At 38.8% G+C, this 17,299-nt stretch overlaps 3 protein-coding genes across 3 annotated transcripts; all 3 read left to right on the top strand.

Annotated features, from left to right (window-relative positions):
- Nucleotides 1–106: 106 nt before the first annotated feature.
- Nucleotides 107–7,352, top strand: LOC115040802 (ras-related protein Rab-3D-like). The gene is made up of 5 exons (XM_029497849.1): nucleotides 107–227; nucleotides 2,651–2,884; nucleotides 5,288–5,406; nucleotides 6,225–6,349; nucleotides 6,505–7,352. Exons 2-5 carry the CDS (start codon nucleotides 2,651–2,653, stop codon nucleotides 6,690–6,692), a joined length of 666 nt encoding a protein of 221 aa, XP_029353709.1. The 5' UTR covers nucleotides 107–227; the 3' UTR covers nucleotides 6,693–7,352.
- A 267-nt stretch (nucleotides 7,353–7,619) lies between these two features.
- LOC115048278 (tetraspanin-1-like) lies at nucleotides 7,620–11,916 on the top strand. Its single transcript, XM_029509614.1, has 8 exons — nucleotides 7,620–7,901; nucleotides 9,407–9,493; nucleotides 9,861–10,076; nucleotides 10,303–10,377; nucleotides 10,489–10,596; nucleotides 10,811–10,954; nucleotides 11,070–11,162; nucleotides 11,597–11,916. Exons 2-8 carry the CDS (start codon nucleotides 9,437–9,439, stop codon nucleotides 11,645–11,647), a joined length of 744 nt encoding a protein of 247 aa, XP_029365474.1. The 5' UTR covers nucleotides 7,620–7,901; nucleotides 9,407–9,436; the 3' UTR covers nucleotides 11,648–11,916.
- A 2,865-nt stretch (nucleotides 11,917–14,781) lies between these two features.
- Nucleotides 14,782–16,454, top strand: dand5 (DAN domain family, member 5). The gene is made up of 2 exons (XM_029511360.1): nucleotides 14,782–15,261; nucleotides 16,155–16,454. The coding sequence occupies exons 1-2, from the start codon at nucleotides 14,782–14,784 to the stop codon at nucleotides 16,452–16,454; spliced, it is 780 nt and encodes a 259-aa protein (XP_029367220.1).
- The last annotated feature ends 845 nt before the right edge of the window (nucleotides 16,455–17,299 follow it).

The following is a 17,299-nucleotide window of genomic DNA, read 5'->3' as shown; positions in this document are numbered from 1 at the left end:
TTGGCAATTCCACAGCAACATTGTCTAATTTGTATAACCCCGGAAAAAAAATCATCGCAAAATAGGGATTTTATTTTGAAAGCCGATACCGGAAAAGGCTGAGGCACTGTGTTTGACATGACCATGTTTAAACAGCAGCAGAGGCTGGAAATCCCTGACCGGAGAGCCCGACAACAGCGCAGATTCATCGGCATCGGACAGAGGCGAGAAGAGGGACACTGTCCAAGGTGAGACACGTCCACAGCTTTCAGCGGAGACACAGTGAGATCCGGCAGGAGGGGACATGCTGTGTGGTGGGGCGGCGAGAACCAATTAGGCTTCTTAAACAGCGTCAGCACGGAGCTTTCTGTGTGAACCCTGTTTGTGCGTGTGGACTGTTTTTAATTGTGCAGTTATATGTTCATGTTGTTTTAAAAGTGTCAACAAGTGAAATGAATCCCGGGTAAATAGTAGCCTGGTCTGTGGGAGTGCGCACGCCTCTTCCAGTTAGTTTAACTTCCCATATGCTTTAAAGTTGATGTCCACACCTGCTGCTCATTCACACTTTGTCTCAGGAGGCAGTCGGATGGGAAGAAATTCTCCTTCTGCTGCTGAACTAAACGCACTCAGCGTCATGAAGCGTTCGCGTCCATTTCTTTAGGTGTTTCCGATGCTTGATGGGCATGCGCATGTGTGAAGTGGGGTGTTTTGCTGAGTGTGTACGGCGGTATGCCGGTCTGCTTTAAGGTCTTGGAAGTGGTAATGCTGAGCTGGTCTCCGAGGAGACATCAGCAATCAGGGAGGGGTGGATGTCAGCTCAGCCTCCCCGAGGTGGGGTCGCCGGCAGTGGGTGAATGGATGGCTCAGCTTCTTTATGACGCAGAGGGAGGGGGAGGAGAGAGTGTGGAATGAGTGGGAGAGGGCCAGATTTGGATGGATGACAGCAGGAGGGATGCAGAGATGGATGAATATGAGAAAGGCTAAAGGAAGATAAATGGATGTGCAGGAGCGTTTGTTTGTGTGTGCGTCTAAGTAGGACTGTCAGTGGGAGGATGAATAGTCAGACATATGATGGATTAAATGTACAGGGAGGGGTAGAGAATCTATTGCCCCTCACCCGCTGCTCAGTGTCCACTGACCCCATAAGTTTTATAACATGAGTCCATGTGACAAATGGGCAGTGGGGAGCAGAGGATGACTGATAGAGGGAGAAACAGTGGAAGGAGCATGTCCTGGCTGTGATTCATAGCTCAGAGATGAGAGCTAAGAATGATGAAGAAAGAAGACAGACCATTTTTATCATAACATTTTCATTTACAAACATCAAAATCTGCTGGGCTGTTAGTGTGGATTAATTTCAGAACCGCTGCCTGGTTACTTCAAGTAGTTGGATGATAAACTGTTATGCTGTATATGTGACTCTGGCCTTTGCAAAACAGACCACAGGTCTTACCAGCACAGCAATTGCATTTTGTGTTTCTCTTCATTTTTTTCAAACATTAATAACATACTCAGTATAACATAGCATTTTCAAAGGCACTACAAAAATGCAGGTCCACAGGATGACCGTGAAGGTGATTCAGCACCTTTCTGAGGGAATTTCAACAAAAACCGAACATTATAGCTTATTTACTATATACTCCCCCAGGAGTTTATGAGGAGCCCATCCTCACACTGGGGAGGGCCTCTCTTTGCTCCCAGAACAGCTTCAAGATTCATGAACGCATGACATGAACCCTGCAATATTTTAAAAACGTTGCTTTAAGTCTCTGCTTCATGTTGACATGACGGCATCACATAATTACTGCAGATGTATCAGATGCGCATTCAAACTGCCAGTCCCTTGTTGTTTCCCAAATCAGAAGTGTTTCACTGTTCAGATCTGCCGCTGAATGTTCATAGATTCAGCTTGAGATGACTTTTGCTTTGTGACATGCTGTGTTTGCATGCTGGAAGGAGTCATTAGAAAGTAGTAAATTGTAGTTATAAAGGGATGTATGCTGTTGTCAACCAATACTTAGAATGGCTATGACTTTAAAACCTTGGTTAACTGGTTTTAAGTGACCCACAGTGTGCCAACAAGAAAACAAACCCCCACACTGGTATCAACAGCATGAATTCATGGAGCCTGTTTGGCTTGTGGTGTAAGATTCATTGCAGCTATAGTTTTTTTTATGTGTGTTGAATGGGGTTGGTTTGCTGTTTTTGTAGAAATCATATTGTGTAAATTTTCCATTTTCAGAAACATTTCAGTCATAGTCACTGTGCTCATATTTTTTTTCATTCTGTTGCTTGATGTGAACTTTAAGTATTATATACAATATACAATATTTTGTGCTTTGAATTTATTTATTTATATATATATTTTTTTTAGCATGTTGGGTGTTAAGCAAAATGTAGCAAATAATAAAATAGAATGTCGCAGGTCATCGACGTATGTGAGCACACAGCATCTGTAACTATGCTTAAGTCATTGTGTTATTCCTGCACATGCTGTGCTGTATAGCTGTGTGACTATACCATATATCCTGTGGCTTTTCCTTATTAATGATGTTTTCATTGATTTAATTGATTTGAATCTACAACAGAAAGAACAGACATCTCTACACTCTGTTTGCTTGTACAGGAGGAATTCATTTAATTTCCTCTCCTGTTGCTCTTTGTTTGGTAGATGGCATTAGCCAGAGATCCAGGAGTAGGCACAGAGCAGAGGGATGCAGCTGACCAAAACTTTGACTACATGTTCAAATTGCTGATCATTGGTAACAGCAGTGTGGGAAAGACCTCCTTCCTCTTCCGCTACGCAGACGACTCCTTCACTTCTGCCTTTGTCAGCACAGTGGGAATTGATTTCAAAGTCAAAACCATCTACAGGAACGACAAGAGAGTCAAACTACAGATCTGGGTGAGATGAAGAATACAATGAATTAACGTTGTGGCTATGTAGAAAATTCAACACAGACAAAATATCATAACTCTAACAATAGAGAGATATCCAGGAAGACAAACAGCTTCCAGCTTTGTCATCACTATTTGGATTTTCCTCCATCTTTTTGAATTGTCACTTTTGACCACTTCACATACAACGTCTGATTTTCTCCTGTACTGTAGAAGGAAAGTGCCGCAGTCAGGCAGATAAGGACCGGAACACGCAGTCACACTCAAAGAGTCAGATAAAAATGATTGCTCATAAGTTAGGAACTAAAATCTGCCCAACAGTGTTGAAGTTTGACCCAATTTAACTCTAAGTAATCTGTCTTTTAGAAATTTCAAGCGCTGGGTGTAAAACCTAATGTCTGTAGTTTGTTCTAATCACTTTTTGATATTTCACCACCAGTGGCAGCATCTTTTGTCATTTAACTGACATCCCCAATGCAATAAACAGCCTTGGAAAATTAGAAACTTATTTGTCTCAGGGCTAGTCCTACTGCACTGCCATATATCTGCAAACAGGACTGATGTAGCTCATTGAATGAAACTACTGCACCATATTTACATTAAAGGTGTTGCTATTTGCAAAGATTTACAGTATATTTGACTATGAAATTTGAGAAGTGTTTTTTTTGCAACTACTTTCTCTCGATACTGTAACTGTTCACGGAGTTTGATCTTTCAGAGCTGAAAATGGATAAAAACTCAGTATTAACCAGATTCATGGGTTATTAGCCATTGACTCTTTGACATATTTGATATATTGGCCCCTATTTCAAGTGATTTACAGAAAACAATTCAATTACTATAAATCAATAATAATAATAATGAAGCACTGGATCCACCAATATATGTATTAAATCGTTCAATTCAACCAGGATAAAGAAACAGCTGTCCACCTCTGGACAAAAGCATGATGGTTTAACTGTCAATAACTGTAGTTTTAACTCAACTAAATAGCCTTTTTTGGTTGATCTACAACCTTCGTCTCATATTAGACAGAACTGTGACTCTCACATTACCGCGGCCTGAAATGCACCTAATAATTTCTGGTAGAGACATTTTCATTTCCAATGATGAATAAAAAATGTGTTTTCTTAATATAGTGGCGAAAGCAACATATTCAAGTATATATCAGCAACACTGAGTAGAAAAGATTTCAGTCCCTTCCCTGTCAGCGCTCTTATGTGCCCAAGGTAATTAAAGGCATTACGAGGGAGTTTAGAGGGTCTAAAATGCAGCTTCCACCAGCTTCCACCAAGGCAAATGGTGCTTTTGAAAGCGTTGTTACACAACACAGACTGTTTATCCTCACCCCATTCCCTAGATTGCCCTCATACAAGATGCTGCCTGTCATGGATGTGGCATAAACTAATTTTTCACAGTCTGGAGTTAATGACAGTTGATGTTTAACATTGTCCCCAGACAGCGAGGTTCATGAAAGATGCATGGGTTGGAGCTGCTGTGGCTGAATGTGCTTACTGCGCAGACTGACATCCAAGACAGATCTATTACTGAATGTTCGTGGAAGGCGAGGACTTACCCACAGTCCTCGTGTTAAATTAAAGTAATACATCTTTTTTTTTTTTTTTTTTTTTTTTCTTAATGAATTCAGAGAAGCACGGCTTATCTGCTCAGCTTAACAATGATACAGTTACATAATTTTGCACGATGAAGGTGCCAAGTACAAGTGAAAAGTTATTGGCTGCTGAGTAGCTTGAATGAGTTTCATGGGTGCATTAAAAAAGGCCTAACTCATTTTGTAACACTACACCAAAGTTGGCACACAAGGGTTTGACACAGTGAACATCTTATACAGTGACTCACACAGTATGGCTGCTTTGACATATGCTAAAGTTTATTGACAAGCCCTGAATCTCCCTGTTTAGAGTTCCCATATGGCATAACTTTTCACCAGTCATTAATTTTAATTTGTTGGTTTAACAGTTTCCCATAATCAAAGAAGGACATAAAGAAGGGAATTAACTTCTTCATAAATAATTTTTGTCCCTTAAGGCTTAGCCAACTGGCAGTGAGCACATCCTGGTGTATTTACAAGGTGTGGCAACACTGGCACATGACGGGAGGGACTAATTCCTGGGTTAATGTTTTATTCGTCAGGAAACTAGATTAACTTTTTGTTTACTGCTCACTAAAGTTTTTCTCTTTTCAATTTCGCAATAATTTTCTGTGCTTGTCTTTAATGTCACAGAGGAGGTTTGGGTTAAGTTGTATGTGTTGGAATTTTATGATAGTAATTTTGTTTCCTTGTCACCCAGTCACCATGTCACTGCTGAAAATACCGACTTTCCTTGAAATTGTTGTCAAAAGGTGCCAAAGAGTGTCAGATTTTCTCAGATGAATTGTGTGTTTCCAGGACACAGCAGGCCAGGAGCGCTACCGGACCATCACCACAGCATACTACCGAGGAGCCATGGGATTCCTGCTGATGTATGATATCACGAGCCAGGAGACATTCTATGCTGTTCAGGATTGGTGGGTACAACTATAGGTGTAATGTGATAATATTATTTATTACGTTTTTTATGTTTATATATATATATATATATATATATATATATATATATATATATATATATATACACACAATATACAACATTTGTTAAAAGTTTCTACTATATTTAAGTTATACTGTCAGTATGTCAAAACATCTAAACAAATCCTTGTACTCTGAGAAATCTACTGGGCAGATGGCAAACAGATGGCATTTTTATGTAACATATTAAATACACAAGATAAAACTTGGGAAGTTTGGTAACAGAATTTGGCAAAGAATAAATAGAACATATTCATAAACAGATTTCATATGAAACACACATCTGATTATTTTAGTCTAGCCATTTCACAATAATTACTTTTTGTACAAAAAGTAGAAAGTCAGAGACAAAACCACCACCTGAAAATCCAATACAATAACAGCAAACACTTTTTAAACAGGGAAAAAGCAAAAAATGACAAATACTAAGTACTTGCTGGAAAAGAATCACCCCTTTCATTGTGTTATATTATTATTATATAGAAATTAGTACGTCTGTAATGTCACTGTTCATTTCAACTTCCTCTTTCACAGTTTATAGTCTATAATACGTAAAATCTTCTAAGTTCAGCACGTTTAATGTGACAATCTGCAAAGTACAAATCTAAAGTTATGATACATGATGCCCCTTTCAGTATCACACATCCATATATACAGGAGAGATAAAAGGGCACCAGCTGTTGCTCAGTGTTGTGAAGACACAGATGGTGTACTGCAGGACAGGTGGCTGTGAAAAAGTTGTGTTGGTGTTTTCTAGGGCAACACAGATCAAGACATATTCATGGGACAATGCACAGGTAGTGCTGGTAGGCAACAAGCTGGACTTGGAGGAAGACAGACAGGTTCCCAAAGAGGAGGCCCAGAGACTAGCGACAGAACTCGGTCAGCAAACACACACCGACACACACACACACACAGGCACTTACTCACACTTACTTTTATCACATGCTTGGAAGGACACGCAATGCAAACATGACTTGCTAATCATAACTCATGTTGTTTTCCTTGTTCTGCCGTTTTGTTGACTCACGCTCAAGGCTTCCAGTTCTTCGAGGCCAGCGCCAAAGAAAACATAAACGTGAAGCAGGTGTTTGACAAACTGGTGGACGTCATCTGTGAGAAGATGAATGAGAGCGTCAACGGGGATGCCAGTCCATTAGCTGGCCACAAAGGGGATGGTTTGAAGGACACGCCCCAAGGCAGTCAGGGTGGCTGTGCGTGTTGATAGCTGATAGTGGAAACTCATTGTGTGTATTCACACACACACACACACACACACACACATACAGATACACAGATTAATTGAATTGCCAAAAAAATCTGCCATTGAGAATGTACTTCACCATATGTCACTGCAATACTATTTTGGATGCTCGGCTCCTTTGTTTTGCTTGTTATCTTCCTCATAATTTGAATGGGACTGTTACACTGAGATGCCAAAGATCTGCGTGGAGCAGCTGTGCCTTGTGCCCAATGCCTGTGCTTTATTATTTCCTTGTTTAATGGATTAACACCTGTTGTAGGTGAGGATGTGAACAAAAGACACAAACTCAAGCAGCCTGGTTTGCGGGATCACTGTGATATACTTGTGTTATGCTGCCCCCTTGTGTGTATTTCACTGCCCTAGGCTTTATACTTAGATTGCGTTAAAAAGCACCTGCCATCACAGTCCCCCGTTAAGTACAGTCAAATTAACCTGAAATGTACTCATCATTCCAGGTGTATTTGTGCATTCTAGATTTGTTATTACTGTTTTGAAGGGATATTCATATATTCTTTTAATTGATATACTGTTTTTGTTGTTGTTGTCTTTTAATGGTTAATGTGAGTCTAACATTTCATTTGCCTGTGTTCCTCTAAAAGTTGAGATTAAAAATAAGAATTAATATGATGCAACTCTTGTCAGTTGTTTTTCTATACTGGCATTTAAAAAGGAAAGTTGGATAGGTTTCCAGAGCTTTCCAGTTAGTAGGTAATCATCATAAAATGATATCAAGCAGGTCATTAATTTTATTACTAAAATGTTTCCACTTCTTGGAAAATAAAACATTACTCAGATTTTTGATTTACTTATTAAATAGTTTGATTCTTTAAATTAGTTTCCTTTTACACAGTTTCCAAAATGGTGTTGTGTAATGAGTTAATGTGAGAAATCATTGATATATAACTTTATATTATTTCACTTCAGGTTAGTCGTAAAATTCATGTGATAAAGCGTCTATTTCTGAAAGGACTTTGGACACCATGAAATGTTGTGTCAATGACGTGTGGGGTATGAACTCTTGTTTCCGTGTGTGTGTGCGTGAGAGTGAGTGTGAGGGAGAGGGATGGACAGATACCTGTGAGAAGATAAAGGGGCATGTGAAAGAGTTGTTGAGCAGACACTCCTCATTCATCAGGGCTCAACGGGCAGACGGACGTCAGTTCAGCACAGGTATGGCATTTGTAGTTTTTCACACAGTATTGAAATCTCCATTTATATTTCCAACACCTAAAACCTATTTTGTTTCTAATCTAAACAAACTTCAAGCGCCAATTTTGGCACATGAGGACAATCAAGCATCCAGGTAGTTTTTACTGAACAGATCCTGTTTAATAGTTGATTCTGAACCATCGGTAAAGTGATTTAAGCCTGTTTTGGGGTTTAAGTTATTCTCCAGCCATGATCAATTACAAAATTTCTGCATACTGCTCAAATAAAACATCTGGAATAGAGGGACTCTTTATACTTCATATTTGATATTTTTTTTCCCCCAATATTTATAAGCATGGATTTGTCTTTCAAAGTGTGGCCATTGTTTGATATTTTGTATTTTGAGTGGCTGATATGATAATATAACAGAATACCAGCAGAATAATTAATCCAAATTCACCTCCTCCACCATCCTGTTGTTTAATATATTGTATATATAACCAAAAACTAACACTACAGCAGGCACCACTGAAGTTACGTTATTTGTCCTGTTTTGCTGCCTCAAGGCTGAAATCAAACATATTCAGATCAAAAATCATCCTACTGGTGTTATTGGCAAATTTTACTGCATCCTGGAAACAATGTCACAGTTGCCAAGTAGGTTCATACTGCCTGTTATCAGAGTGGCAATAAAGACGAAAAGAGAACAACAACTATAAAGCTGATCTCATCTCAGTCAAACAGACAGCAGGAGGAAATAGCTTCAAAACATTGAGGACAATGGTTTGTTTGTGTTTTATGGTTCTTCAGAGTTGCTTGTAGTGTGTCAGCGAGTGAGCATAAGATAAGTTTATGATTAATCATGAACACATCAGAAGTGTACATGAAACCTTTTCACCTGCATTTCATCTTTAATGGCCTACTTATGGTCACAGACACTTTTATTCCCTGCTGACATCAACATGAGTTATAATTTTTAAGATAACATTGATAACGAGTAGCTAAGTGTGATAAAAGAGTTGAAACTCTTTTACCATCAAGAGAAACTAAAGTTCAGTGCTGGAGGAAGTGAATTGTTTTCCTCTGACCAGTTAGTCTCAGGATGAAGAAAAGCCAGACGAAACCAAACAAAATGGGAACATATCAATTCAAATTCAATTCAAATTGGTTCCTGCAAATGTTTTAGACAACATTTAGGTAAGTATTATTTAAATGAAGAGGTGAAAATGCAGTTTACATCTCAATTTAAGCGACGCCCTGGTTTACATCAGAATGAAAACCGACATGAGGACCTCTCCTGTTTTCCTGCCAGTTACTGTGGTTAATGTATAACTAAAGCAAAGGCCATTTGACCCATGTTGGTGATTGTGTGTGTTAGTCAGTTTCATAGCATTGATTTTCCTGAGCTGAAATGCAAAGTTGCCCACCCAATTCTCCTAACCAAAAAAAAATAAAAAATTGAATAATTGGTATGTAACTGTAAACTTTTCAGCTGAACTAAGGCACTTTTTCTTCTCTTTTTCAAGTGTGAAGAAGCCAGAAAAAAAAAAGCCAAGATGTGTTGCTCCGGCTTTCTCAAAATTATGATGTTCATCTTCAATGGCGGCATCTTTGTAAGTTAAAAATGGGAAATAAATGTGAAATGATGCAGATGTCTCTATATTCAGGATGGCTTATTATTTTAAAAAGGACACCTGGATTCTTCCCTGCCAAAAAATAAAATGATAAGAATTTGGTACCACTTTGAAATGTGTAAATCAAATGTGAAACAAGTTCTAGGAGAGTGTGATCTTAGCATAGAAACTTGAATGAGTAGGATTTTTTATTTTATTTTATTTTTTTATTATTATAATTTTTTTTTTTTTTGGTCCAGCTTTGAAGAGAATCTGCAAGAAAATAATCTCTGAAAACATGTCTGTGGTTAACTATTCACTGCAAAAAATAAAAACAACACCTCTGTCTCTCTTTCTACTCGTGCAGGTAGCAGGTGCAGCCATTCTGGGAGTCGGGATTTGGGTGAAAGTGGATGCTGGTTCTCTCTTGGATGTACTACACACCATAGACAATGCAGCGTCTGGAATATCCCAGCTAGTCAATGTCAGCTACCTGCTCATAGCACTGGGCGTTGTGCTGGTGGTGATTGGCTTCCTGGGCTGCTGCGGGGCTATCAGGGAGAGTAGGTGCATGCTACTGACGGTGAGCCATGTTGGATAAGTCAAAGCTAAAGACATTTGTCTGAGGCCTGATCAAAAGCACATACATTTAGTTCCTTTTTAAATGCAAGTGAATTTCGTTTAGCACTCAAGAGAACAGAAAACAGTTTGAGTCAAGCTAGACAGAAGATGTAAACTGTGTTGGCCAGGCTTGATTTTACAGTTGCTGCAGGTACAAGTGACTTATTTTTCATTTCCTCTACTCTCAGTTTTTCAGCATTGTGCTGATTATCTTCCTCGCTGAGGTTGCAGGAGCTGTGGTTTTACTCGTCTTCAAGGATTTGGTAAGTGATGTTAAGAAGTCTCTTGGCAGCAAATGCGTGCAGTCAGGTTCAGGAAGTGGAACCGAGAACTCAAATATGAGACTGTGTGGTTTTTCTATCTGTCCTTCTCAGGCTAAAGATCTTCTTAGTGCTCTAGAGAAGGACGTTATCAAAAGCATTCGAGAAGACTATGGAAAAGATGAAGGTGTAACCTCCCTTTGGAATGCCACCATGGAAGAGGTACTGCTCTTTTTAATGACTTATTCATCTTTACATCTACATGTCTCTTCACAGGCAATCACTTGATTAAACTTTTGAGATAAAAGTAGTCTTGATTATCTGAGTGTAACAATTTTTTTTTTAACATTTGTACTAGTGTACTACTGTTGTTCTGTCATATTTTAGCTGCCCACATCTCCCCACAGTGCAGTAACACTTTGTTGTTTCCTTCTAGTTTCATTGCTGTGGATACAAGAACTACACAGACTTCGACTTCTCCCCTTTTTACAATGAACATGGAGGGAACTTTTATCCACTCACGTGTTGCAACGCAACCATCACCAAAGCAACATGTAATACAACAACAGCAGAGAGTTCGGTATGAGACCAAATTACTTTTAGTGGAATAATCTATGTTAATGAAAAAAACAAAAAACAAACTATACAAACTAAGAAGCTATACCTCTGCTAAAAGCCTGTTGCTTCCCTTCTAGATGATTGATGGCTGCTTTGACACGCTGCTGAAGCTGATTGAGGACAATGCAGTGATTATTGCAGCTGTGGCTCTAGGAATTGCAGCTTTTGAGGTACAGAAAAATTATTTACATCAGTGCAGCACAGTTGTGTGTTTTTTGCAATTGCTATGATAAAGTGGAGTGTGAATGAAATTTCTATATTTATGTATTTTATTTATTTATTTATTTATTTATTTATTTATTTATTTATTTTTTGTGTTGCCTTCAATCTAATCAATGTCCCAATATAAATGGTCAGCGTTAGTGTAGTCATTTGGATGAATAATTGAGACCACATGGGATTTCACTGGTAAGTTTACAAACTGAACAGGACAGCCTGTCTGACTTTAGATGTACCTAATACACGAAAACAGCTCAGTGAAGACATTGTAATTCTTTTCATAAATTTTGTACATACTTCAAAATGGGCCGTGTATAAGCTGTGTCTGAGAGGCCTCAGGCTGTGTTTGGATGAAAGGGTGATGATATGTTGTCTGCTGTTACAGATTGCTGCCATGGTGGTGTCGATGGTTCTCTACAAAAACATTGGGAAGTGATGTGTCTGTTTGAAATGAGACGCCAACATTGGGATGGGTAGTTTTTTCCTTTTGACTCAAAACAGACAGACAGGTTAAAGCATGCATTGTTGTCATATAGTGCATTACAACTAAAGAAGACAAAGTAGCTGTTTAAGTTACTGTCTTCTGTTTTTCCAAACTGTGTCTGAATGGGCTGTGATTTATTTATGTTTTAAGAGAGACTGTTGTCAGCTGATATTGCATGTGCGGAAACATCCAGTAATATGTAATGATGCACGGTGCAGAGAAGGCTCATGATAAATTGTGTCAGTGATAATAATCATTTATTTTTGTATGTATGATCATAAATGAATAATAAATATAACAATCCTGATCATTTTTAACACATTTATTTGTGGTCTTCTTTTGATAACTGTAGTTCTTTGACAATTCACATAAAATTGTTTCTAGAATGAGCAAAGCAAGAAATAAATAAATGAATAAAGGGGCCAAAGACTAGAATTTAAATTTGAGGCAAGCAGGGAGAAGTGCAGCAGCATTAAAGGAACAATACATTTTATCTAAGTAAGACGCTTTCTGCATGTTCTGCTGTGTTTCTCTGATCCCACACAAGAGCAGTTATCATTATTACTGAAGATAAAAGCTCAGCACTAAAAGGTTATCTCAATACTGGAATAAAGGAAAGTCCTTGGAATTCCTATTTGATAATATTGGTTTTACATTGACTCCTACATTTTATAGTAGCTAATATTAACTGCAGAAACCACATAGCTGAAGGATTGAACAGAGAAAGTTTTGCCTTCAAGAAACGATTGCATGCCCGGAAAAAAAAAAAAAAAAACTGCTGAAGAAAAAGTCAAGATTCATATTCAGTGTATCCGCAGTCCTTGTTCCATGAAGAGGAACTAGTAAATGGGTTTATATCCATCTTTTACTTAGCCAAATAATATTAAGTACGAGTCTGGTTCAATATGTGATGTTAATTGGCAATTTTTTTTAATTTTATTTAATTTACTAGGACTAGTCAAAAGTCCAAATATTAGTTCATATAGGCTTAAAGAGGGAGAAAAAGCTCATGCCAACTGCATTAGAATTTAGATGTGAAACTCAAGAGTGAGAATTAAGAATTTTAAAACCATTAGTTTTAAAATGATTCAAATCCTCCACAAACGCACATTGTTTTGTATGCTTACTACTGTTTGGGAATGAATGCCTGTTAATTCACACAGTCTTATATTCTTACTTCTACTTACATGCACAGATGAGATTTATGCTTTATTTATGTTTCCAAATAGTATTTTTCAATTTTAGGTGACAAAACAGAAGCACCTTACTGTTTCCCTGATCTGTGTGAATTGGACTGTACTGTGCCGCTTTGGGTTGAGAAAGAAAGAGCCACCTTTATGGTTCAGTCCCTTCAGGGCCAAGAAATAAAACACAACAATAATTCCATGAGTAGCTACCTGTGTCTTTTTATTTGCCTTTATTGAACTTATTACTCATGGCTGCATCAGCAGTAGGACACAATAATCCTCAAATAAAGAAAGTTTTCTTTTACTCCAAAATACATGATTCAACCTGTCACACAAGGTTCTGCTGCCTGCAAATGCATTTTCTCATAATTTCAGTGCCTTGACAATGCCCCTTTAAACTCAATTCAATCCCTAGAGAAAACTGCAACAGTGTCAATAGTTTCACCACATCTACCACAGAGGCTTCGTCATGAATAGTTTAAAAATAAGTGAGTTGATATTTCAATAAAATGTTGTGTTAAGAGGCAGTAAACCCGTCCAGTACACAAAGTAAAGTGCATGAGAAACAATTCCACAGTCCATCGCTCACGGAAAAAAGGCCTCCCCGCAGAGAGGAGACACCAGGGCAGAGCTGGAGAGGCAATACTTTATAAACTGTGCCCTCTTGTGGAAAACATTCATCCTACAGCTGCAAAACAGCTGCAGCTCCAATATCTCCGGATACTGATACTGTGGACCTCATCGGTCAGTGTGTGAATATCCCAGGTTATTGAAGTTAGGATAAATCCTTAGGAATTATATAAATGATGAGATAAATGATGTACACAGTACATCAGTACTTGTTTTTTTTTTTTTTAACTTAGACCATGATGTAAAATGGTAGACGGGAAATGGACATGGAAAATAGACAATAGACAGGTTTAAGTGCCTCTTAATACTCATGTGTCTATGAGAAAGTCAAACAGCTCTTCTATCACAACGTTGTCAGCAGGTCAGGCCCGTGTGTGATCAGGTCACGGGTGACGGAGCACACTGAAGTCTAATGGTGGGACGTCAAGGGAGAGGCTGGGAAGCTGCTTGTGGGAATAAATGGACAGGAGACAGGCTTGTTAACACAGACAGCATAAAATCATTATTGCTTTACTGCCGAAGGTTACAGGAAGGCCTACTTAAAAAGGAGTTTATTGGTGAAAGTAACACATTTGTACTACAGCAATGTGCAGCAAGTGTTTGTTTTTGTTTTTGTTTTTGTTCTTTTCTGCTGTAACATTTTTTCCATAGAAATTACATGTATGAAATTATGATGGAAGCCATTTTAAAATAATTTGCAATTCATAATATGCAAAATGCAAAGTTGCAACATCAACAGTGAGTATTTAAAATTTGCTCATGCCATCTTTGAATCTGGCATCTTGTTAATTGAAGAAGTGGTGTTGGTTGGTTTCTCCTATATCTACTGACATTTTAAATAAAATGAAGAGTGAAAAACTCATCAGTTTTCATGGAATCACTGTTTTGAAACTCAGAAATCAGAGAACCCTTCAGCTGTTATTTTTAGGATGTTTTTAACGCTCACCTTGAAACTGAAATCCTCTCAATCTGGCAGCCATCCATCACCTGGAGTTATAAGCTTGGTGTGATGTCTGGTCTGGTGTGGGAATTGTGACGCCTTCTTTGCATTGAAAAACAGGTGAGAACTGGCAGCTACCAATATAAAAGACTCCCTCCATCACACTGACGAAGCACTGACAGCAAGGTTGCCATTTGGAACCTTGGACCACCAGACAAGGGCTGCTGTAACTTTTTTTTTTTTCTCAGTTTTTGAAGTTAATTGCATCGTTTTTATTTCTCTAAATCACCATTGCAAGGCTTTTTTTTTTTTTTATCTCATTCCAAAGCATGGCTTTCTTCATCAGCCTTATCTTTTTGTCAGGTTGGACAGCTTCAGCTTTTACAATTCCTCACAACACCTTTGTCAACACTGTGGAGGGGTCCATGGCTGAAGCTGAATCTTCTGGCAGTGGACCAGATGAACCTCTCAGAGGAACAGTTAAGGTTGTGCAGCTAAACCCTCCTGCCCTGACCCAGTCGAGTTTCTTCAGGAGGGGATTCACCCAGAGAGGAGCCCCCTCTCTACGCCCCAAATTGCCCTTTCCTGCCTTCCTGTCTCAGGGGCGTCCAGGTGTGGCCCTGGTCTCCAAGGCTCCTGTGAATCCATTGCGCCGTCTACACCCCAAAACCTCCACTGAAATCGAACTAAAAAAGAGGCAGAGCCTGCAGATGTGGCAGAGAGCTGTAGATAAAGGAACGAAAACAGTGCCCTTGCCAGTCAGCCTGAAAGACACTAAACAGACCTGCACTGCAGTACCTTTCACACAGGTAAGTGACAAATACTTTTATATAATATACTACGCTTAATATTAAATTACTTTGCTTCATTTGATTTCTGCACATATGTAAAATAATCCACAAAACGTGCATTATGATGAAGAATTCCTTCTTTAGTCTAATAAAATAATTTTGGTTTATCTGAGCTTTCAAAGGCAATTAAAGTAGTATCTGTTCATACCTGTTATAAATAATAAACATATGTAACACCTTTCCCAAAAACAAGTTTCAAAGGTGCTTCATAGCATAAAAAAACAAAGACACACAATACACATACATATCAAAGTAATTTCAATACATATTAAAAACAAGGCAGAAGACAATGATTCACAAATGTTAAAAGTGGTAAATAGAAGCATATTTCAAGAGCTCAATGATTAAAAGCCAACCTATAAAAATTAGTTTTTAAGACAGTTTAAAAGAGGATACTGAGGTCACTTGTCTTCCCAATGGAAGAGTATTCCACAGCTGAGGAGCCCGAACAGTGAATGCCCTCCTGCCGCCTGTTTCAAGCTTTATTCTGGGGACCAAAAACTGGTCAGCAGACCTGAGGATGTGAGGAAGGTTGTCAGAAATGTAGGAAGGAGGATGGCCATTCAGAGATTTAAAAACAAACAACATGGTTTTTAAATCTATCCTGAACACTGCAGGTAACCAGTACAATTAAGCCATAATAGGGGAAATATAGTCAAATTTTGGGGTTTCGGTAAGAACAGTAACTGCAGGCTTCTGTACAAGTTGGACAGTTTAGCTGATTATTGCCCTGGAGGTTGACTAGTTGTGATGGGTGGGACTTGCTTGAATTTTAGATAATAAGAGCTAAATTAACAATGACAATATTAATGCTTACCCTAATCTCATCCTTCTCTGTCATCTCCTCCCAGCGTGTGACAAAAGACGGATGCGAAACGGTGTCAGTGCACAACAAGTTGTGTTTCGGTCAGTGCAGCTCCTTGTTCGTCCCATCTGAAGGGGAGTTTGCTGGGCTGGCTCCTGGGACAGGGGCCTTTCACCACCGGGCCCCCTGCTCACGTTGTGCCCCATCCAAAGCTCACACTGTCACTGTGCACCTGCGCTGTGGAACTGAGGTTCAGGAGAGGCGAGTGATGATGGTGGAGGAGTGCAAGTGTGAGACGGGCGGTGAGGAAAGGGCTGCCGAGTCTGCAGCCTCCATTCAGCTGTAACAGCATGTCAACAATGTGTTTGTATTACTGAATGAGATTATTCAGCAAATTTTTGCTGTAAAAAATATTTTTATGTCTAATTGTTGGTGCATTTTTATTTGTGTAGAAGACAGAATGTGATAATTATTATAAAACACTGTGGTGGCTTATTCCACCAATGATTGTTGACAAAATGGCCTGTGTTCACGGTCATGCAGTTTCCTGTTCCAGCAGATAAAGCTGTCCACACTGGATTTGTGGGAATGTTTCAAACTGTGTTTAGATGAATCTAAACTGAAATATTGTGATCTGTAATATTGTCATCACAATGTCCTGTTTGTCTACGTACTTTTTCGCCTGGAATTGCTAATTACTTTTCAGCCAAGCTTGTTAGATTTACAAGTGCAATTTACTTTGCATGAAAAACCTCAAGTAAAAACAGAAAGAGCGTTTGTTGTTTTTTCCACCCACTCTCGTATTCAAATGTTCTAGAGTCAGCTCCTATATTTTATTAAAAAGCTGTGTCCCCACCGACTTTTAGCACATACCACTTACATCTGAAAGCACCAACCTAGAGAGCAAACGAGCTATTGAGCACGGGTACTTAGCAGTAAGCAAACATAATTGTTTCAGCATGGACCCCTGAATTATGTATAGGAACCACCTATTCTCATGTCCAATCTCTTTTCAGAGTAGTTGTGGGAATTTGAACGTCATTCACTACAGATGCACTTGAGCAAGTGGGCATGTGTGATTATGTGTGCATGTGCTTTTTTTCTGTTTGGGCCCATAAAACCTATTATTCATTTATACCCTGGCACCTGGGCCTGGTAAAGTGAACTCATCCCACACATCCTTACATACAT

Source organism: Echeneis naucrates, chromosome 1 (assembly GCF_900963305.1).
Source record: "Echeneis naucrates chromosome 1, fEcheNa1.1, whole genome shotgun sequence".
NCBI classification, from domain to species: domain Eukaryota; kingdom Metazoa; phylum Chordata; class Actinopteri; order Carangiformes; family Echeneidae; genus Echeneis; species Echeneis naucrates.
The sequence above is the reverse complement of the archived record's forward strand: the minus strand, read 5'-3'. Positions and strand labels throughout refer to the sequence as shown.